Source organism: Cyclopterus lumpus, chromosome 22 (assembly GCF_009769545.1).
Source record: "Cyclopterus lumpus isolate fCycLum1 chromosome 22, fCycLum1.pri, whole genome shotgun sequence".
In the NCBI taxonomy this organism is placed as follows: Eukaryota; Metazoa; Chordata; class Actinopteri; order Perciformes; family Cyclopteridae; genus Cyclopterus; species Cyclopterus lumpus.
Window position 1 is genome coordinate 10,445,947 of NC_046987.1, and position 17,470 is coordinate 10,463,416.

At 40.5% G+C, this 17,470-nt stretch overlaps 1 protein-coding gene across 3 annotated transcripts; it reads right to left on the reverse strand.

The window, feature by feature from the left end:
• Positions 1–139: 139 nt before the first annotated feature.
• On the reverse strand, positions 140–17,049 carry flvcr2a (FLVCR heme transporter 2a). 3 transcript variants are annotated; one of them, XM_034525529.1, is made up of 12 exons: positions 16,984–17,049; positions 13,421–14,086; positions 11,324–11,465; positions 10,032–10,172; positions 8,310–8,377; positions 7,885–7,988; positions 5,595–5,705; positions 4,573–4,678; positions 4,371–4,482; positions 3,279–3,346; positions 1,792–1,907; positions 140–1,110 (listed from the first exon to the last, which is right to left on the reverse strand). In XM_034525529.1, exons 2-11 carry the CDS (start codon positions 14,042–14,044, stop codon positions 1,833–1,835), a joined length of 1,551 nt encoding a protein of 516 aa, XP_034381420.1. In that variant the 5' UTR covers positions 14,045–14,086; positions 16,984–17,049; the 3' UTR covers positions 140–1,110; positions 1,792–1,832. The 3 variants fall into 3 exon arrangements, with proteins under 3 accessions (XP_034381420.1, XP_034381418.1, XP_034381421.1); XM_034525527.1 differs by lacking the exon at positions 16,984–17,049 and adding an exon at positions 16,933–16,976; XM_034525530.1 differs by lacking the exons at positions 13,421–14,086; positions 16,984–17,049 and adding an exon at positions 11,728–12,045.
• Between the last annotated feature and the right edge of the window lie 421 nt (positions 17,050–17,470).

Consider the following 17,470-nt stretch of genomic DNA (forward strand, 5'->3'; position numbering starts at 1 on the left):
ATTTTGGTGGAAGAACTAAATGCAGAAAAAAGTTTTATAAGATCCAAAGAATTCTAAAATCTCATGCTCTACTTAATACATCCAAACCCTTTTTCTTGACATTATCCAATTAGGTACAGAACACAACAAACTCCATTTAGTACTCCGATTCATTTTATTTGTGTCATAGAAAACACTAGGTATACAGCCAAAATAGAAGAACAAACTGGGGGATGTAGAGTTTTCAAAGCACTGTAAAATGTCCTAAACATACCAGTGAAAGAATAATTAGCACCTCTTGAAATCACATACACAACATTCATTATAAAATAGGAAAGCCCAGAGACAACTTGACACAACACATCAAGTAAATGACAAACCGTACACTAGTCAGTAACACTTTTACAAGCTACGCTGCATTACACATGAACACACTTGTTCCAGATCACTTACAGTAAAACAAGGACAACACTGACCTTCCAAAGAGTATTCAGATGCACAGCATCCATTCTATTTTATAATCAGCAGTATACGAAAGTAAAACTTATATGTGGTGTGAAGGGCAGGCAGAGATGATATGACTTGTTGAGCTGGTGGCCGTGAGGCGAAAACAGCAGTTACACACAATATTTAGAAACACAACTAAAATATTGCTCATTAGATGCATAGAACAACAGAGGGTGGTGGTAAAAGCTGAGGAAACAATTCAGTTAAAGAGTAGGAATGTTGGAGTCACTAAAGTGGCCATTGCATTGCACCAACAGGACATGCCTGCATTGGATAAAATTTGTGTTTACAAAGATTAGTTTGTGTGAAAACCATCGAAGTTCCTTGTGCATGAATAACTTGTGCTTTGTTGAGGGTGAGCTAAGTTGCACTTGGGATATTAGTGTGAATCAACCATACGGTATATCAGATGTACAGCAGGCCTGCTGCGCAGTATGATTCACTCTCATTGCGCTCACACTTTATAGCAGCTTTTTCTCTCTGTGGCCATGTGTGCACGTTAATGCGTGTGCGTGACAGTATTTCTCTTTTTACGGGGTCTTTGACAGTCTGTCCTCCTTAGAGCTTCCCCTCTTTCAGGACCTCAGGTGGAGAGACGGCTCCTTCGAGATCAGCCGGCGCTTTCTGTAAAGGACGAGGACAGAAAACAATTGCAATCATATTGTACAACAAATGAGAAAAAGGTACTTTATACAAGGAGACACATTCATCATAACAGGCTTTAAAAAGACAACAGAACATTTATATAGACCAAAATGAGAAGTTATTAGTCTTGAAGATTACACATCATATCAATATGATCCATGAACTGTTTGATACTCATCAGAACCTCTCAGTTTATCACGAATATCCAATGATCACTTTAAAGTTTCCCGTAAAAAGTTGATATGATTAAAGCAAAAACAGCTTATACACAGTGACAACAAAAAACACCACTACTGGAATTCAGTTTTTATTATCTTTATCTTTAAGATGAGTTTTAATGGAGGCTGAGATGTATCTCAGTATAACAGAAGATTAACCTGTTTAATTAGATTGTGGATTAGAATGTACTGCAGTTCAAGTATTATTATTACTAATATTTACTAAATGTCAGTCATTCTTTTGTGAAGAATTATTAACATCTATATGTTTGTAATTGGAAACATTATGTGGTTTGTTACAGTTTTGTTTAAATGTAATATTGAAAATAAGGTTTGTTTACTGTCACATGTTGCTCTTGTCCACTGTGCGTGTGTGTGTGTGTGTGTGTGTGTGTGTGTGTGTGTGTTACTGGTGTTGAAGCTTCAGAGGGCGGGCCCCTACCTTGGTGTCTGTTTTGGTTTTATTGAGATTTCGGATTTATGTCAAGACTGCCGTTGCCAGAGGGCCTTGCCTGTTGTGGCCCCGTAGTCCTGCACCGATGACACGGAGCCTGTAGGCTGGAACAATAGCTTGGGTGTCACACCTCACAGGGGCCACCTCATCCTCCCTTGTCTCCTACATCCCACTCCACCACCACCAAACCAATATTTCTCTCTAGCCCAGCAGCCACGCTTACACTGTCTTTAGTGTAGAGAATACGTGTGCAGGTCTTTCCTGCAAATTTTGCTAAGTGGAAAATAATAGCATTTGTCTGGCATTATTTATTTTGATATATGACATCAATTAAAGCTATTATGGCTTGTTTCAATTGTTGTGCATGCATCGTTAGTCATCTCATTGCTGGTCTGTTCATTTCTAACAATTTAATATATAAAACAAGGAAACTAGTGGTGGTCTGTACATCCATCCATCCATCCATTTTCAATACCGCTTATCCTCATTAGGGTCGCGGGGGCGCTGGAGCCTATCCCAGCTGACATAGGGCGAAGGCAGGGGACACCCTGGACAGGCCGCCAGTCCATCGAGGGCACATGTAGGGACATACAACCATTCACTCTCACATTCACACCTATGGGCAATTTAGAGATCAATTAACCTGCAGCATGTCTTTGGACTGTGGGAGGAAGCCGGAGAGCCCGGAGAGAACCCACGCTGCCACGGGGAGAACATGCAAACTCCACACAGAAGGACCGCTCCGACCGGGAAGTGGTCTGTACAATATAGCCTATTTATGTTTTATTAGCTTGCTGGATTACTGGAGCTTTTTATTTCAGGGCATATTGTTATAATTAGAATATTATGAACAGAGAAAGGATGAGGAAAAACAGCAAAAGAGTTCCCAAGTGTGTCTTAAACAAGGCAGCGGGTGAGCAGCAGAAGACACGCAATGTGAAGTAAGAGTTTGTAAAAAGGTGATTCTGATCAGTTGGAGTCCACTGGGTTTGGTTTTATGTTGAACTCAATTTGAATCTGTGATATGTGTAGTATTCATGTGAACTATTGACCAAAAAGATGCCTTTGTTTCAGATTCATTTAATAAATGGAACCTCCTTTTTATCTATTAATAGCGGATTGTGGTGTGTTTTTATCACCTTGTTGCAGTGGTTTATAAAATGTGGGACAGCTGTCAACTGCACTCTTAGTTAGGTTGTTATAGCAACAGGTGGCAAACATGCAGTTAGAGCAAGTTGGAGAGCTGTCAGACGAAGCAGAATTGGGCTTTCTGTTTACAGCATTTGAGAGTAGAGGATGCTTTATGACAGTTTACAGAGAAAGTTTCAAGCAGTGCAGCAGGCACACATGCAGGCATTCACCCGCAGGCAGGGGTGCACTGCAGAGTGAGGGCCGCAGAGAACCAGTCAGACTGCATTCTGGGATGTGTGAAGATCCCACCTCTGACTTCATGTAGCGCACACGGATGTACTTACACTCACTGTCTGCTCCTCAGCCTTTTGAAGGTTGGCCTTCTGTCGTCGGAGGTCCGACTTGATTAAAGCTGTGATACAGGAGAAGGAAAAAACGTTGCTTATGGAAGTCATGGTCTGTGTGGAATTCTTATCACTAATTAAAACTTGAGCTAGTGCAAGAAAAATAGCAACATGTAGGTAATTGTGTTCATTTAGTAATCAACTTAGTATCAGTGGTGAGTAGTCTGCACAATTAATCAAAAGTTCATAAAAATTGCAATGTGGCCTACAGCAATTTTTAAATCGCAGGAGGTGAACGAAATGTGTCCAAATAACATTTGAAATAAATATTGTTGTGCTGCAGAGATATCCTGGCCTACACATCATATTCTATAGACTTAAGAAAACATATTTGTTTGGTCCAGATCCCCACAAAAATCACACCATTATCATTTTTGTTCAATGAAAATGATAATAATGACGTAAATATTAATTTCCTCTTTAATCTCGCAAATCATTTTGCAATTTCAATATCAGTCAAAATGATAACAAATTCAACACAATCATTCAGCCCCAGAGGTGAATCACTTCTGTCAGTTAATATATTTTAGATTTCATCATCTTTAAAAATAATACACAAAATGATATACAAAATGGTGACAGGGGTTTCATACCACAACCTGATGTATCGCATGAAGTTTTAATAATGATTAGGTCAGTAAATATGAGAGAAAATAGTCATTGTGGGAACGTTAATGCACAGCCAATAAGTGTAATCACGTCTTCAGCAACTGCTTTAAAAGTTAAGGAATCTTAAAAGAGCATACGTCTTTGTTTGATATGGAGCATTAATGGATAAGAGCAGGTATTCATTTTCATTCATTTATGCCTTTGGTAAATGGGGATTCTTTGTTCAGCCACTAGGGGGCAACCTTATCCTATGAAAGACATGACTGGGTTTGACAGTCACACTCTACTGCTAAAATACAGTGAGTTAAAGTTCCCTTTAATATCAAATGCGTCCACGGTTGGTGATACGAGTTCAAAGTTCACTGTTGTTTTGAAAGTCTTCCTGTCTTACATGAAGAAACAGAGGAGAGGTGAATATCGTACCCGTCAGTCCTGTTCCTATTAGCAGGAAGATGCACAGGAAGATGTTTCCTGCCAAAGTGCCCCATCTGTCAATAATCTTCCCTTGGGAGATGGTGAAAATTATTCCAAAGATCTGAAATGAGATTTTTGTTTAACAGTTGCAGCCCCAAACCAACACATGTTGTATTCTGTGTTATATGTTAACCGTGTGGACGTGACTGACCTGAGCTGAACAGTTAAGCAGTCCAGATGAGGTTCCCTCTGACTCTGGATAGGTGAGCTCGACTGCAAACTCAAAGCCCAGAGGCAGATATCCGGTCATGAAGAAGCTGCAGACAGACAGACACTGGAGTTTAAATTAAAGGCAAAACAAAAGTATGTCATCCACAGGAGTTTTAATCCGTACCAAAAAGATGGAAAAAAACACAAATCTTAAAGTAGGGCAAGTATTACTGTAAAATACTTCCTGTCCTTGTTTCAGTAAAGAAAATCAGACAAAGAAATTGCTATGGAAACCAGTTATGGGCTTAATCAGCTTACCATAAATAGAAATAATTGTAGGGATAAAGCACAAGGACCGCAGGATCGGAAGAGCATTAATATTGCTTTGACAAAGCAGCGCTCAATGCCAGATGAGAGAAAAGTAAAGAAACATGAAGTACATAATGTGTCTGAGTTCCCAGTCTCACTTGAATATCATATTTAAAAGACATTATGGACTTGACAATATAAAATTGGAATGTTTTAGGATGAGACATTGTTCAAATTGAAAAACTTTTACTTGTTATCATTGTTGTATCATATGGTTTTCTTCCATGGTGTTTTTTTTTCCAGAATCCTGATGACGACATTAATAAGTCCAGAGAGATGTTGCTCACTTATGAGTTGGCATTACACATCTCAGATACAAATCTCAAGATTCCATATACTGTACGAACCCTGTTAATTATTCCTTATATAGAAACGAGTGACTAGCCAAACCCAACGTAAGTGTTTTAGAGGTAATGTTCCACTTGTAGTGTTAATGTGCTGATCCGCACTTAAAAATCCTTCCTCAGCATAACCAGTATTCCTGAGTCCCTACAGACCCTTCATCATAACCCAGGCCGTCAGGCTTACTCTGTTGAAGCCGTCTCTCGTACAACCACGCGTAAGATTATGCTGCAAAACATGTTTGTTCATATAACACAGTCCTTTGACTCTCTCACACATGGGACAATAGGCGTGCGAGGGTCAACAACTCACCCTAAAATTCCAGCAGTGATAAACACCACCCACAGGTAACCCAGGTTGAGGGTGAAAGTGTAGAACAGCATCCCAATCAGAGAGAAGAAGTAAACGGCCAGGCTGGTTTGTCTGAGGAGACAAGAGAGGAACACAGTTTATAATAGGATCAACCGTCATTCGTACACACAGGACACACAGCTGGTGGGTTTACACTACAAGACTATTGTAACTAAAAATCTTCTAAGAAATCTAATGTCATCAGATTTGACTTTAAAGGAATTGATCTAGTGACAAGGCTCCTGTTTGCTACATCGTCGAATCAGAACAAAGAAATCTTATGACATAATTCAACAAAAAGGTTAATTGTATATACACGTGTGAAGAATATTCCTATAACATAATCCTCCATCTATAGTCTGATAGTTCTGTACGAAAAATATATTCATAAGCAAGGGCAAAACCCAACTTAAATGTTCATTTTGAGTGTTAATGTTCCACTTGACACCAAATTCACACTTAAACATCCTTCCCCAGCATAACCAGTATTCCTGAGTCCCTACAGACCCTTCGTCATAACCCAGGCCATCAGGCTTACTCTGGTTGTCTCTCGTACAACCACGCGTAAGATAATGCTGCAAAACATTTTTGTTCATATAACACAGTCCTTTGACTCTCTCACACATGGGACAATAGGCGTGCGAGGGTCAACAACTTAAATCTGGGCCTGACTGCTTTGACAGCTAAGCATCCTGATGGCATGTAAGGAATCTGAGGGCTGAGGACTTGTTTCATATCATAATAGTTTGCATGCCAAATCCCTGAAGGCAGCGTACTACATATCTAACACACGGGAAAGTGCTGCAAATAAGTGGTTACTTTGAGGAAAATAAGTTCAAGTTTTGACATGCTTTATCAAGAGAGAAACGACAACAACAATAATCAGATACCCCATTGCATATCTTCCCTTTTAGGAGTGAACGCTTAGTATTCTCCATGTTTAATGTGGGTGCTTGAGATGTGACCATGGAAGAGCAGCGCAGTAAAGCCTGTCAGTTCAGATAAGCAGAGAGGGACATCACGTATAAAACTCAGCTCCGCTGGATTCCACATTCGTTCAAAGTGGGCACAAATTCATTTGTTCATCTTCCTGTTAACGGAGGATTTCAAAGACATCCATGCAAGGATCCCATGTTTTAAAGCAGAGAGCGACTGTTGACCCTGAAGACTATAAAATACGTTTGATCACTTCCTTTCAGAAGTGAGTTTCTGGTATCACTTCATGGGAAGAAGGAAGCTGATACACCAATGGTTCTACATGTTATCTATAAATTAAGAAATGAGTTCCATAAGTCACTGGTTTCCTGCAAAAATTGTTTCCATTGATCGTTACCACTATCGTGCACTTGATAGAAAATTTAAAATGTAGCGCTGTGTGCAAGCCGTTACTTCCCAAAACGACTTACGTTCTCGTCAGCCTCAGCTGAACTTTAGTTTTGTGCTAATTAGCGAATGTCAGGATTCTAACCCACTAAACTAAGATGGTGGACATGGTAAACAGTAAACAGGTGCATGTTAGTAGTGTCACCATTAGCATGTTGGGAACCAAGTGTCAGCCTTAAGCTTTGCTCAGTGTTTTTGTAAAAGTATCATTAAAAATGTCATACACTTATTTGTGAGTGCTGACGACTTCATTTGCCAATTTGATTTTTGGGTCTGCACCCATCATACTCTAAAGACGATAGAGAAGAACACACCAGTTCTTTTGTTTGAGCATTTTAGCATGCTGACGTTAGCATTTAGCTCTAAGCACCGGTAAAGATCTACCTATCTATCCCAATCATGAAAATGCCGCTTAACAAGCTCCGCCAATAGAGAGGTGAAGTCTCCTAAAGGGGCGGAGCAAGTTTGAAACCAACTTGACACAGATCCAGGAAACTGCCTCTCAGTGTCCTTTTGGAACCATGTCCGGCATCACCTCACAAAGCTGACAGTTGAAGAGCCACTGTCAACATTAAGTCATCATTGATTTTCTATTGGGACCTTAAACATGTTGAACCTTGCAGACTACTCTAATGAAGGGAAAGAAATCAACACATTTCAAGTCGTTGTAATGTCCATGAGGCAGACGGATTTGTCTGAAGACAGTAGCTGCATGTTTCGAGGAAACACCTGTCGTAACGTCAGTGGATAGAAGGAACGCTGAGTTTGGGCTTCCTCTCAACGGAAGCATGACTTAAGATCAGTTTGGCAGTTTTGTCATTCGAAGTGTGCAGATCAATTGTAAAACTGTTGAGTACAAATATCTTACTTGTATGTTTTGGTCCTGTCCAGCCAAATGCCACATATGAGGGACCCTGCCATGCCAGCAACAACAATAGTCAGACCAATTCTCCCAGCATTCACCTCTTCACCCTGAGAAGAAAAAAATATTTTTAAGATTTTAGACCATACAAGGCATCGGTGACATTTGCAGATAACTTGCAGACTCCCAGACACCTAGTTAACTGTGTCAGGGTCATCGATCGCCTTGGAAGCTTTTCAGTAATCAGTGTCAAAGAAGACCATACAGCTGGGCTAATTGACATTAAGTATATGGTCGGGAAAAATGATTGAGGAGGAAAGGAAGGAAGAACACAGAGAACAAGGAAAGAAACAGAGTGTGAAAGAAACGCTAATCTGGTTGGAAATAAAGTTTATATGGCAGTAGCATATTTTAGACACACTGGGACTTACAGGGTAGTGTTCAATGATCATCCGATTCAACAGTGTGGAAATAGAATAGAAGCTGCCAATGATCAGCCCTGCAGACAACAAACAGAAATCAGATTATTTAGAAAGGACCTGTAGGGAAAGGAAGAGGGTGCAGATGGGACCTCATGCTGCCCCCCTAAAAAAGCTAAAAGCATGTACGTTTATTTATACTGGAGCACAAAAACACAAAATCACCTTGAAATCCGATTGTTCAGGCTTATTTAGGGTACACATTTACAGACTAGCACATTATAATATGCTTGACACAGTCAATCATTTACATTGTTATCATTTGTGACCTTTGAGCAAAAAATCTCAAAAGTCCTCAAAATCACTGCCACACATAACACTGCAGGTCCATGTGTTATGATGACAAATCCTCATACGTGCACACCGGCCGATAAAGACGGTGAGTTTCCACTGTAAGATTTGTGTTCAAAGCTCCGGGTCCCGTGGCCGCAGGAAATTCAGGATTCAATGAGTTAAAGTTTAACAATATTTAATGGCAAAGATAATACTCATGTAGCGTTCACAATCGTGGGGCCAGAAAGGAGGAACTCTCCACAGACGGACTGCAGCTCCCAAGGAGCCACAGACCGGGGCTGTCTCGAGTCTCCAGACCAGTAGAACCATGTCTCCCCAGAACAAATGCTCGGTCGTTAGTATGGTCATGCAAATGAATTCACACCTAAAGGTTAGTTCCATTGGTCAGTTCAAAGGATGCCGCAGTTCTGTTCGCTAAGCCAATTGATAAGCTGGCGAGGTCAAAGCGCACACTTCCGGTCAAGGACAGGAAGTTCCCCTTCAGAATAAAACCCTATTATCCTGCCTTCAGAATAAAAGCAACACATTAGGTTTCAATCGGCATCCATTTTAACTATTGTCTAAACAATAAAACATTCATTCATTCTCATGCATCATACAGTTAATCATTACATTTGTCATTAAAACAGAATAATAAAACAGTGATCCTCTCTTATGTTTCATAATACATTCCTCCAGAATATTCCTCATAATATCCCAAATTAATTATCATATCTTTCTTTATGTATTAATTTAAAACATAAACTTCTCTTATCTACATGTGCAAATATATATAAAATCCACTACAACCCAACACCACCAATAGGAGAGTAGCAGCTCCAACTGAAGACATCTATTTTGAGGCTTTTACATCTATACCTTTTACTTAGATATTGCAACAACATCCTCATCTGGATATGTGATAACAACTAAGATGATGTAATTGAGACATCATTATGACACAGATGTGTCATGTGAAGAGCTGGACTTCCTCCTCTGCTATCTTTATGATTAATTTTATGTGATCTCCCTGTGAACCTACAGCATGCTACAATTTGAGCTTTAAAGATGTTGTCATGTAAGGAACTCTGATGGACGTGAATCAACTATTTTGATATTTGATGAATCACAAATCATATGCGCGAAAAACTGCCAAGCATCTACTAGTTCTAGTGTTTCAAATGTGAGGTTTTCCTGCCTTGCTGTTTAATATCAGTGTGTCTTAAATATCTCTGAGTTTTGGATTGTTGGTCAGAAAAAACAAGCAATCTGAAGATATCATCTTGGAATTATCACAGTTTTCATGACATCAGCCTAAGATTATTAACCAAATAGACAATAGATTCATAATAAGTGGAATCCCTGGATAAACATCAGTACAAGCAACAGGAAGGAACCCACCGTAGCTGACCATCAGGATCATGAAGGGCTTGTTGCGCAGCAGGTTCAAGATAGAAGCTGTGTACGAGTACTCGTCGGGGGAAATGTTCCTGGCCTGAGCCTGGGCCTGACTTGGGGGGAGCTCAGGCTTCTCCTGAAATACTAGAAGACAAAGAGACGTGTGTGTTCCTTCATTAAGCTGCTTGTGATAGTGCAGCCCGTACAAACACTGACGGAGGTAAAAGCCCTGCGTGACGCTGGAGGTCAAAACTCACAGGCAGTGTGTGTGTGTGTGTGTCTGTGTGTGTGTGTGTGTGTGTGTGTGTGTGTGCGTGTGCGTGTGTGCGTCTTCCCTTAATTGTATTAACTTTATATGAATGCCGTGTATTTATAAACCAAGTTGCTTTTGAAATGTGCTAAATAAAAAGTTATTATGAGCACAGAAAATATATTTTACAATAGTAACTATTACAATACAGAATGTCATTATTTAGATGGTGGGTTGAACTTTCTTGGGAGGAGTAAATACTGTATGTTTAGATTTTCAATGTCTGTGAATGCAATAACAATACATTATGTGAAGGTGAACCATGTCATATTTTACTAGTGGGATTAGCAGGTTGCCAAATCTCCATGAAAAAAGTGCAATGTGGTGAAGCTCCACCATGTTTCTCTGACTGTCGTGAGTTTTAGTCCTTCATAGAGGTGAAAGGAGGATTTGGCAGAGCTGACTAGGAAGACGATTTCTTAAAACACTTCCATGACTGCCAGATTTCCTGCATGTACTTCACATTGTGTCTAAACACATCTCATCAAAAGGTGAACAATTACAGCAATTACTGCAGCTGCTCATCCAGTGGACTGCGATGCTGTTGAGTTTTCGGTAGAAAGCACATCTCAGGGAGACTCAGCTCTCCAGCAGTGCTGCCCGAGGAGCCCAACAGCCATATAAAAAGCTCCACTATATAGAAATGAATGAAATTGTGTGTTATACGGTGAATTGTGATGTTGTAAAAAAAATCCAACTGGAGAATCACTGGTGTTCACATTGAAAAATACCATTACCACAGGAACTAAAAATGTTATTATCATGGCTGCGGGACAAAGGAGGGGAGGTAACAGCTTTCTCACAGTCTCTACAGCTGGAAGCACAAAATGTCAAGATGCCTCTTTGCTTTTTATATTTTCACAACTATGACTGTGGGAGTTATATGACATTGAAAGGGACTTGCAGGGAGCTATTTTTTCATGAGTGAGCAAAGAGCCTTACAGCTCTTACTCTATGAGCCTATGGATGTGAATAATCATCTTACAAATGACCACGAGGATAAAGATGAAGGTGGCCACTCCTGCGCTGATGTAGAACATGATTCTGATGTGGTACCCCAGCTCCTCCACATCGTCCACATTAGGCACAAGGATGGGTGGGAGCAGGAATCCAATGGCGATACCCAACTGTAGGAGATCAAAACAAAATAAAACATAAGAAAGGCTCAGCGCTTCTAGCTCACACACACACACACACACACACACACACACAACAACTACAGTCAGTACAAGGCATCATTACATAAGTGGGGGAAATTTGAACTGGGGGAGGGGCGGAAGCGAGATCATTAGCTTAGCGTAAAGAAAGTAACACAGTTAAACACTTGGCTTGGCTTAATCACTAATAAACTAAACTGTCCGAATGTGAATACATATGAGTAGTGTATACTTCATCAGCTTCGAGGACATTCCAGATTGGACAATGGACAAAGTCCCTCTGCATTAGGGAAAAGTGACCAGACATGTTCCTTTGGGAGGAACAATCCTGTGAACAGCGAGCACAGAAATAAGTCAGACCCCTTGAGTCCATTAGAAATGTTAAAGCCACCATGATTTATCGATGTGCACCTGTTACCCTGTACAGTACAGCATACAGACGCACTTGAACAGACATTAACATGTTGTCATTTGTACAACACAGTAACTGGGGAGTCATCCCTGCATTTCACTGTCCCATATCCGACGCAAAGAACAGCCACTGTATTTCTCATTTATGTGCATTTATAACAAGCTTATTCTCAGTTGGGACAGATAAATGCTCTCTTGTGAAGTTACTTTTGGCACACTGGCTGTTGATCGGTTTGATCTTCAAAGGCCTTTAATCCTACCTTTTTCTTAATGTGAACTATTTCCATCCAAGAAGATATGTGAACTAGTCTGAAAATGTGGAAGCTTCAGGTTTAGGGACTGGAGCCAAAGGAATAAAGTCGTGGTGAGTAAGTAAACATCAACAACAATGGGTCATTTTATCTTCAGCGGGGAGCTGGACTTAAGCACAAAACAAGAACATAAGTGACAATGGCCGGTATGTAGTGTTTGGTCTAACACAGGTGAGAGAGAACACACTTCAATTGAGGAAAAATATTGTACGATCACAGGTTGAAGATCATCAGAGGGGTAAGACGTCTTGTGATGGTCTATGTTTAGAAGGTTAAAGATCATGGTGCGAACACAAGGCATCTATATATAGCCCCATACATAAGAACTGTCATGCCTGTGCAGTATTCATTCACTGCCTGTGTTTGCTTGTACAGTAAGAATAATTAAAATAAAAAAATAAAATAAAAACAGATTATTTTCTCTGGAAATCACTCAACATTTGATCAAAACAGTGTCAGTCTCCTATCAAATTATATTCATTACCTTTGAAACTATTGTTTGGGTCTTGAAATTTGAAAGTAACATGAGCTGTGACTTCCTTTACCTCAAGCTTCAGATGACCGATTTTGAGTGTGAGGGTGATCGATAAATGGCCAGCACCTCCCCAGCAGCCCTCACTAGGTTGCCATGGACACGGGATGCTCAGTTAAATCTCATTGTACAGTTAATTTACCTGGGAGCTTGTTCAAGCGGGGAAAGTTCCCAGCCCCCCCCCCCCCCACACACACACACACACACCCCTTTGAACAATTAGGTACCGACCGACATCTCTCTTTTATAGTGAGATATAGCTACACTGCTCACTCCTCAAGTCTTTATAACACACCTGTTGACTGACCTGAGTACTTGACTGCGAATGGAAGACTTTTTATTATAATTTGTGAGCCTGATTTTTGCTGACATGGACATTTGCTATCTGCAAACAAAGCAGTTCACTTTGTTAAACCTGTTGAGTCAGAAACAGAATTCACAGAGACATACAGACTGTTTCTCTCCCTCTGTGTGTTAGAATCGGAGCTGCGTTGTTGCAGAAGCATAGTGCCCACCCTCCGGTGCCCCCTCAGATTAACACTGTTAGCTCGATCAGCGCTGTTAGTATTGTTAGGACTGTTTGCTGTGAGCCACCGGCACAGACAAACAGTTCTCTTCACACCATACACACACTGCCAAGGATGTTTTCCAAAAGGCAAGCAGAGACACACCTGGGTTCCAAGAACAGCAATGGAGCAGGCGGTGGAGACCTCCTGCTCCCCGAACCACAAGGATGCAAGTCGAGACGGGATGCCCATATAAATAGTGGCCACCGAACAGACAAACTGGCCGAAGAAGGTCATGGCAAACATGTTGGGGATGGCCGTGCCCGTCTTGATCCAGGCCCCAATGCAGTTAAAGGCTGCTGCCACCACCACGACCTCCCTGACGCCCCGGTTTTCGAGCACCCACGTGACCGGCAGGAAGAGGGGGATGTAGGTGAGGAGGAAGAGCATGGAGAGCCAGTCGACGGCCAGGGTGCCGATGCCGTAGAAGCGCAGGAAGATGTTGCTGATGATCCCGTACTGCAGCCACATGAAGGCGTTGCTCATGGAGAAAGCGCTGAAGATGAATAGCATGAGCCATCGTCGCTTGTACAACTTGGTCTCTATCAGTGGGAGGAGCTGTGCAGCGTCCGGGGCTGAAGGCTCCGAGGTGTCGCTGCTGTCTCCCAGAGACAGCCGTCTGTATTCCCCCATACTGGTTCTGTCTTTTCGTGGTGGAGACCAAACATTGCCTCTATTCTCCCCAATGTTATCCATCCAGTCGTCAGAGAATTCATCCGGAGAAATCATGTTCTTCCCACTGAAGCCTCAGGTGTTTGTAGCATTTAGCAACTGGAAGGAAGAGCAAACATATTTTTCTTGTTGTTCCGCTCTCTCGATACCGTGGCAGTTCACCTCGTCCCTCCCATTAGCCTATAAACTTCTGATCATAAACACTTGATACATTTGCCAGCTATGCCTAAAGCGATTACTGCGTATTCGTTCTTCTGCTTTCTGGGCTATGATCCCAGCCAATAGTCAAAAACCTGCCTGGCCTCTTCAGTCATGTGATAAGCTTCACTCCTTATATAGAACTCCTCCTTCCAGCTGAGGTCATAGGATTAACTAACATTTAATAGCAGGTGGTGAGTGTCAACATACAGGACGGTTGAAGAGAGCACCTACAGGCACATGACACACGCACACATACATAGACGTGTACAGAGGTGGTAAAGAGGTGATAATAAACAATAATAAACAATGACATACGTTGATCAGAAAACAGCCTAAATAAAGCCATTTAAAATTAGCATAAAACTACTGACTCACATGGTCGGCAATGCAAGACTGTGCAGGTACAGCATTTGCAGCCTCTCTCCTTTGTATGGGTTATTTGTTAAATTATTGTAATATTCTTTTTCAAGACAGGGTGGTGTATAGATGCAGGAGGGCATAACGGGTGAGCTCCCTAGGACAGTAGGAAGTGATTGGGGGGATTAGAGATCTGGATGAGCACACTTAGTAGTGCACAAGGTATTGTTTGTCGTCTTTGTTGAGTACATGCGTCCAAACTTCACAGTCCAGCAATCGCTCAGTGGCTGTGTGTAGCAACAGTCACCACAATTTCACAATTATTTTATATTAATTTTGAACATGCGGCCTTTTGTACATAAGCTGAAATATAGATCTACATCTGCAGCAAAGTAGCCTCCACTCATCAGCCCCTCTGATCAATATATAAAAAAACATATTTTAGCATTTAGCTAGTCATGCTCTGGTGAGGAAATACGCCTTTCTGCTCTAACACGACATGATATTATCCCACTGTTTAAAAAAACAGTTCAAGCTGAGTGTTTGTGATTCATACATTGGATTCACTAATGCTGTCCCATCATATCACAGCATCCATCTTGGGCGCTACCATACTACACATTTTTGTCATGCTGGCTTTGTAATAAATGCACGCTGCTGGTGTACTAAAAACCACTGGGTTTTAAATGCTCCGCCAGGCCTGTCCTGCATGCAGACATCAACAGCCACCACAATGAAGATAATAACCACTGCTGAATTTATTACAATTTGGTGGACAAAGGTCAACGGTCAAGGTCTATGTGACCTCACAAAACACGTTTTTGGCGATAACTTAAAAATGTATGAGCCAATTGTGACAATTTGACACAAACGTTAATAGGATAGCATGATGAAGTGAGGACATTTTGGACAGACGTATTACTCAATGGAGGATTATAACAGTGAGACAGACAACTATCCTGATCCAATCCCGATTAATCATTTTCAAACTTACACTGTTCAAGGTTAACAATCAGAGTGATTCATTACATTTTGTCTGATTCAACATTGAACCACTTGTTTGTTCAATTCTATCCTGCCACAACGGAGTGTGACAGAGTTTTCACGAGTATTAGAGTTGCAACAATTAGTCAATTGAGTACTTGATTAAACTAAACTATTTTGATAATTGATGAAGCAAAGATTTAAAGCTAAAACGTCAAATAACTGACTTGGCTTCTAAAATGTGAACATTTCTGCTTTTCTATCTTCTATGAGAGTTTTTACTGGCCAGACAAAACAAAACAAGGCATTTTATGACATCACCTCGAGCTCCGGTAACTTGTGATCAGCATGTTTTGCTATCCGTTGACATGTGATAGACCAAATCATGAATCAGTAAATTTAGAAAACAATTGTAGATCAATTGATAATGCAAATGATTGCCAGTTGCAGCCCTAATAAGCATCTAAATCCAAAAATAATAATGTTGATAATACTAACGCTAGATTGTTTTTAGAAAACTTCAACTCCAAAAAAGCTCCACAGTAAAAAATATGTTATTGTAAGGAAATTAAGGAACATTGGCTTAACTTTTGGCTATAAAAAAAGTATATATATATATATATATATATATATATATATATATATATATATATATATACATACACACATACATACATACTTTTATATATATATGTATACTTATATATATATATATATATACCTTTTTTTACAGCCATATATATATATATATATATATATATATATATATATATATATAGTACTATAATATATATGTAGGCCTACATATACGGTGTATGTATAATAGTACATACATGTTTTTTTTACAGCCAAAAGTAGCCATAATGTCCTTCCAATGACACACACAGTGCTGTCGCCCTGCTGCCTGCTGCCTCCGCTAGACCACCTCTGTCTGCATGGAGCAGATCCGCGAGGGGAAGGAGTGAAGGGAAGAAAAGGAGAACCAAAAACAAAACTTTCATCGGATTTAAACTGCAGCCCGAACGAGTTCACGATCCCGGGCGCCTTTAAGGACACTCGTCGGCAGTCAGTGTGGAATTGAATCAGGTTTCAGTGTCAGTGTTTACATATTTAGTGGAAGGAGAAGTTGTTTAGCCGGGATTGCTTCGCTGGCAGTCGCCTTAAATCCGTAATTCCAAAAAAAAGCAGCGCAATAAAACGCTTATTAACCAGAGCAAGCAAATAAACCGGTCGTTCAACAACACCAGGAACTCCGATCTAAATCGGTATTTGGGCCATAAAATACATCACGAACATATTCTGCGAAGTTTGATGACGATAGATCTGAACATAGTTGATATAAAACCCCACAGCCAGTCTCCTTCAGTAAAGTTAGCTCTTAGAGGACCGACGGCTTCCCATACCTGGCACACGGCAGCATTGTTGTACTAGAATACGAACTTAATGCACTGTACCTGCAGAAGATGGCGAAAGTGTGCACGTCACCTCCCATTTCGTTGGCACCCGCCCTTAATACCAATCACTTCCGTGATGTATATGACACCTCTGGAGGCTATTTGAGTTTGGCTTCTCAAAATGTCTTGTGACTATTTGACATCATGAAAAGATTAGTGAAGTTAAAGATTCAGTACAATGAACTATTTGTTTTAAATCCTGTTCTTATTTCTATAGCCCAGGGTCTGCTTGAGTATTGGCGTTAATAATAAGAAATAATATCATAAGAAGAAAACGAAAAACACAATGAATTAGATAAAATGCTAAACTTTGTTGAAGATGAAACCTGTTTCCAGTCCAGTTGGGGCCCATTTTCAAATGTCTATAAATTGTCAGCAGCTCCACCAAAAAGAGATTTCCCTTTTCATCTCCGTTTCATTTTTTTTTTTTAAAGTGTTGAGGCCCTAACAGAAGAAAGTTGTTGACATTTCAATCAGATTAGGGAAA

Coding starts and splice junctions, on each gene's coding strand:
- flvcr2a (XM_034525529.1), bottom strand. CDS start 14,044: ATGATTTCTCCGGATGAATTCTCTGACGACTGGATGGATAACATTGGG. Junction 5,706..7,884: donor GACAGGACCAAAACATACAA/GTAAGATATTTG, acceptor TTGTCTCCTCAG/ACAAACCAGCCTGGCCGTTT. Junction 1,908..3,278: donor CTGAGGAGCAGACAGTGAGT/GTAAGTACATCC, acceptor CTATTGTTCCAG/CCTACAGGCTCCGTGTCATC.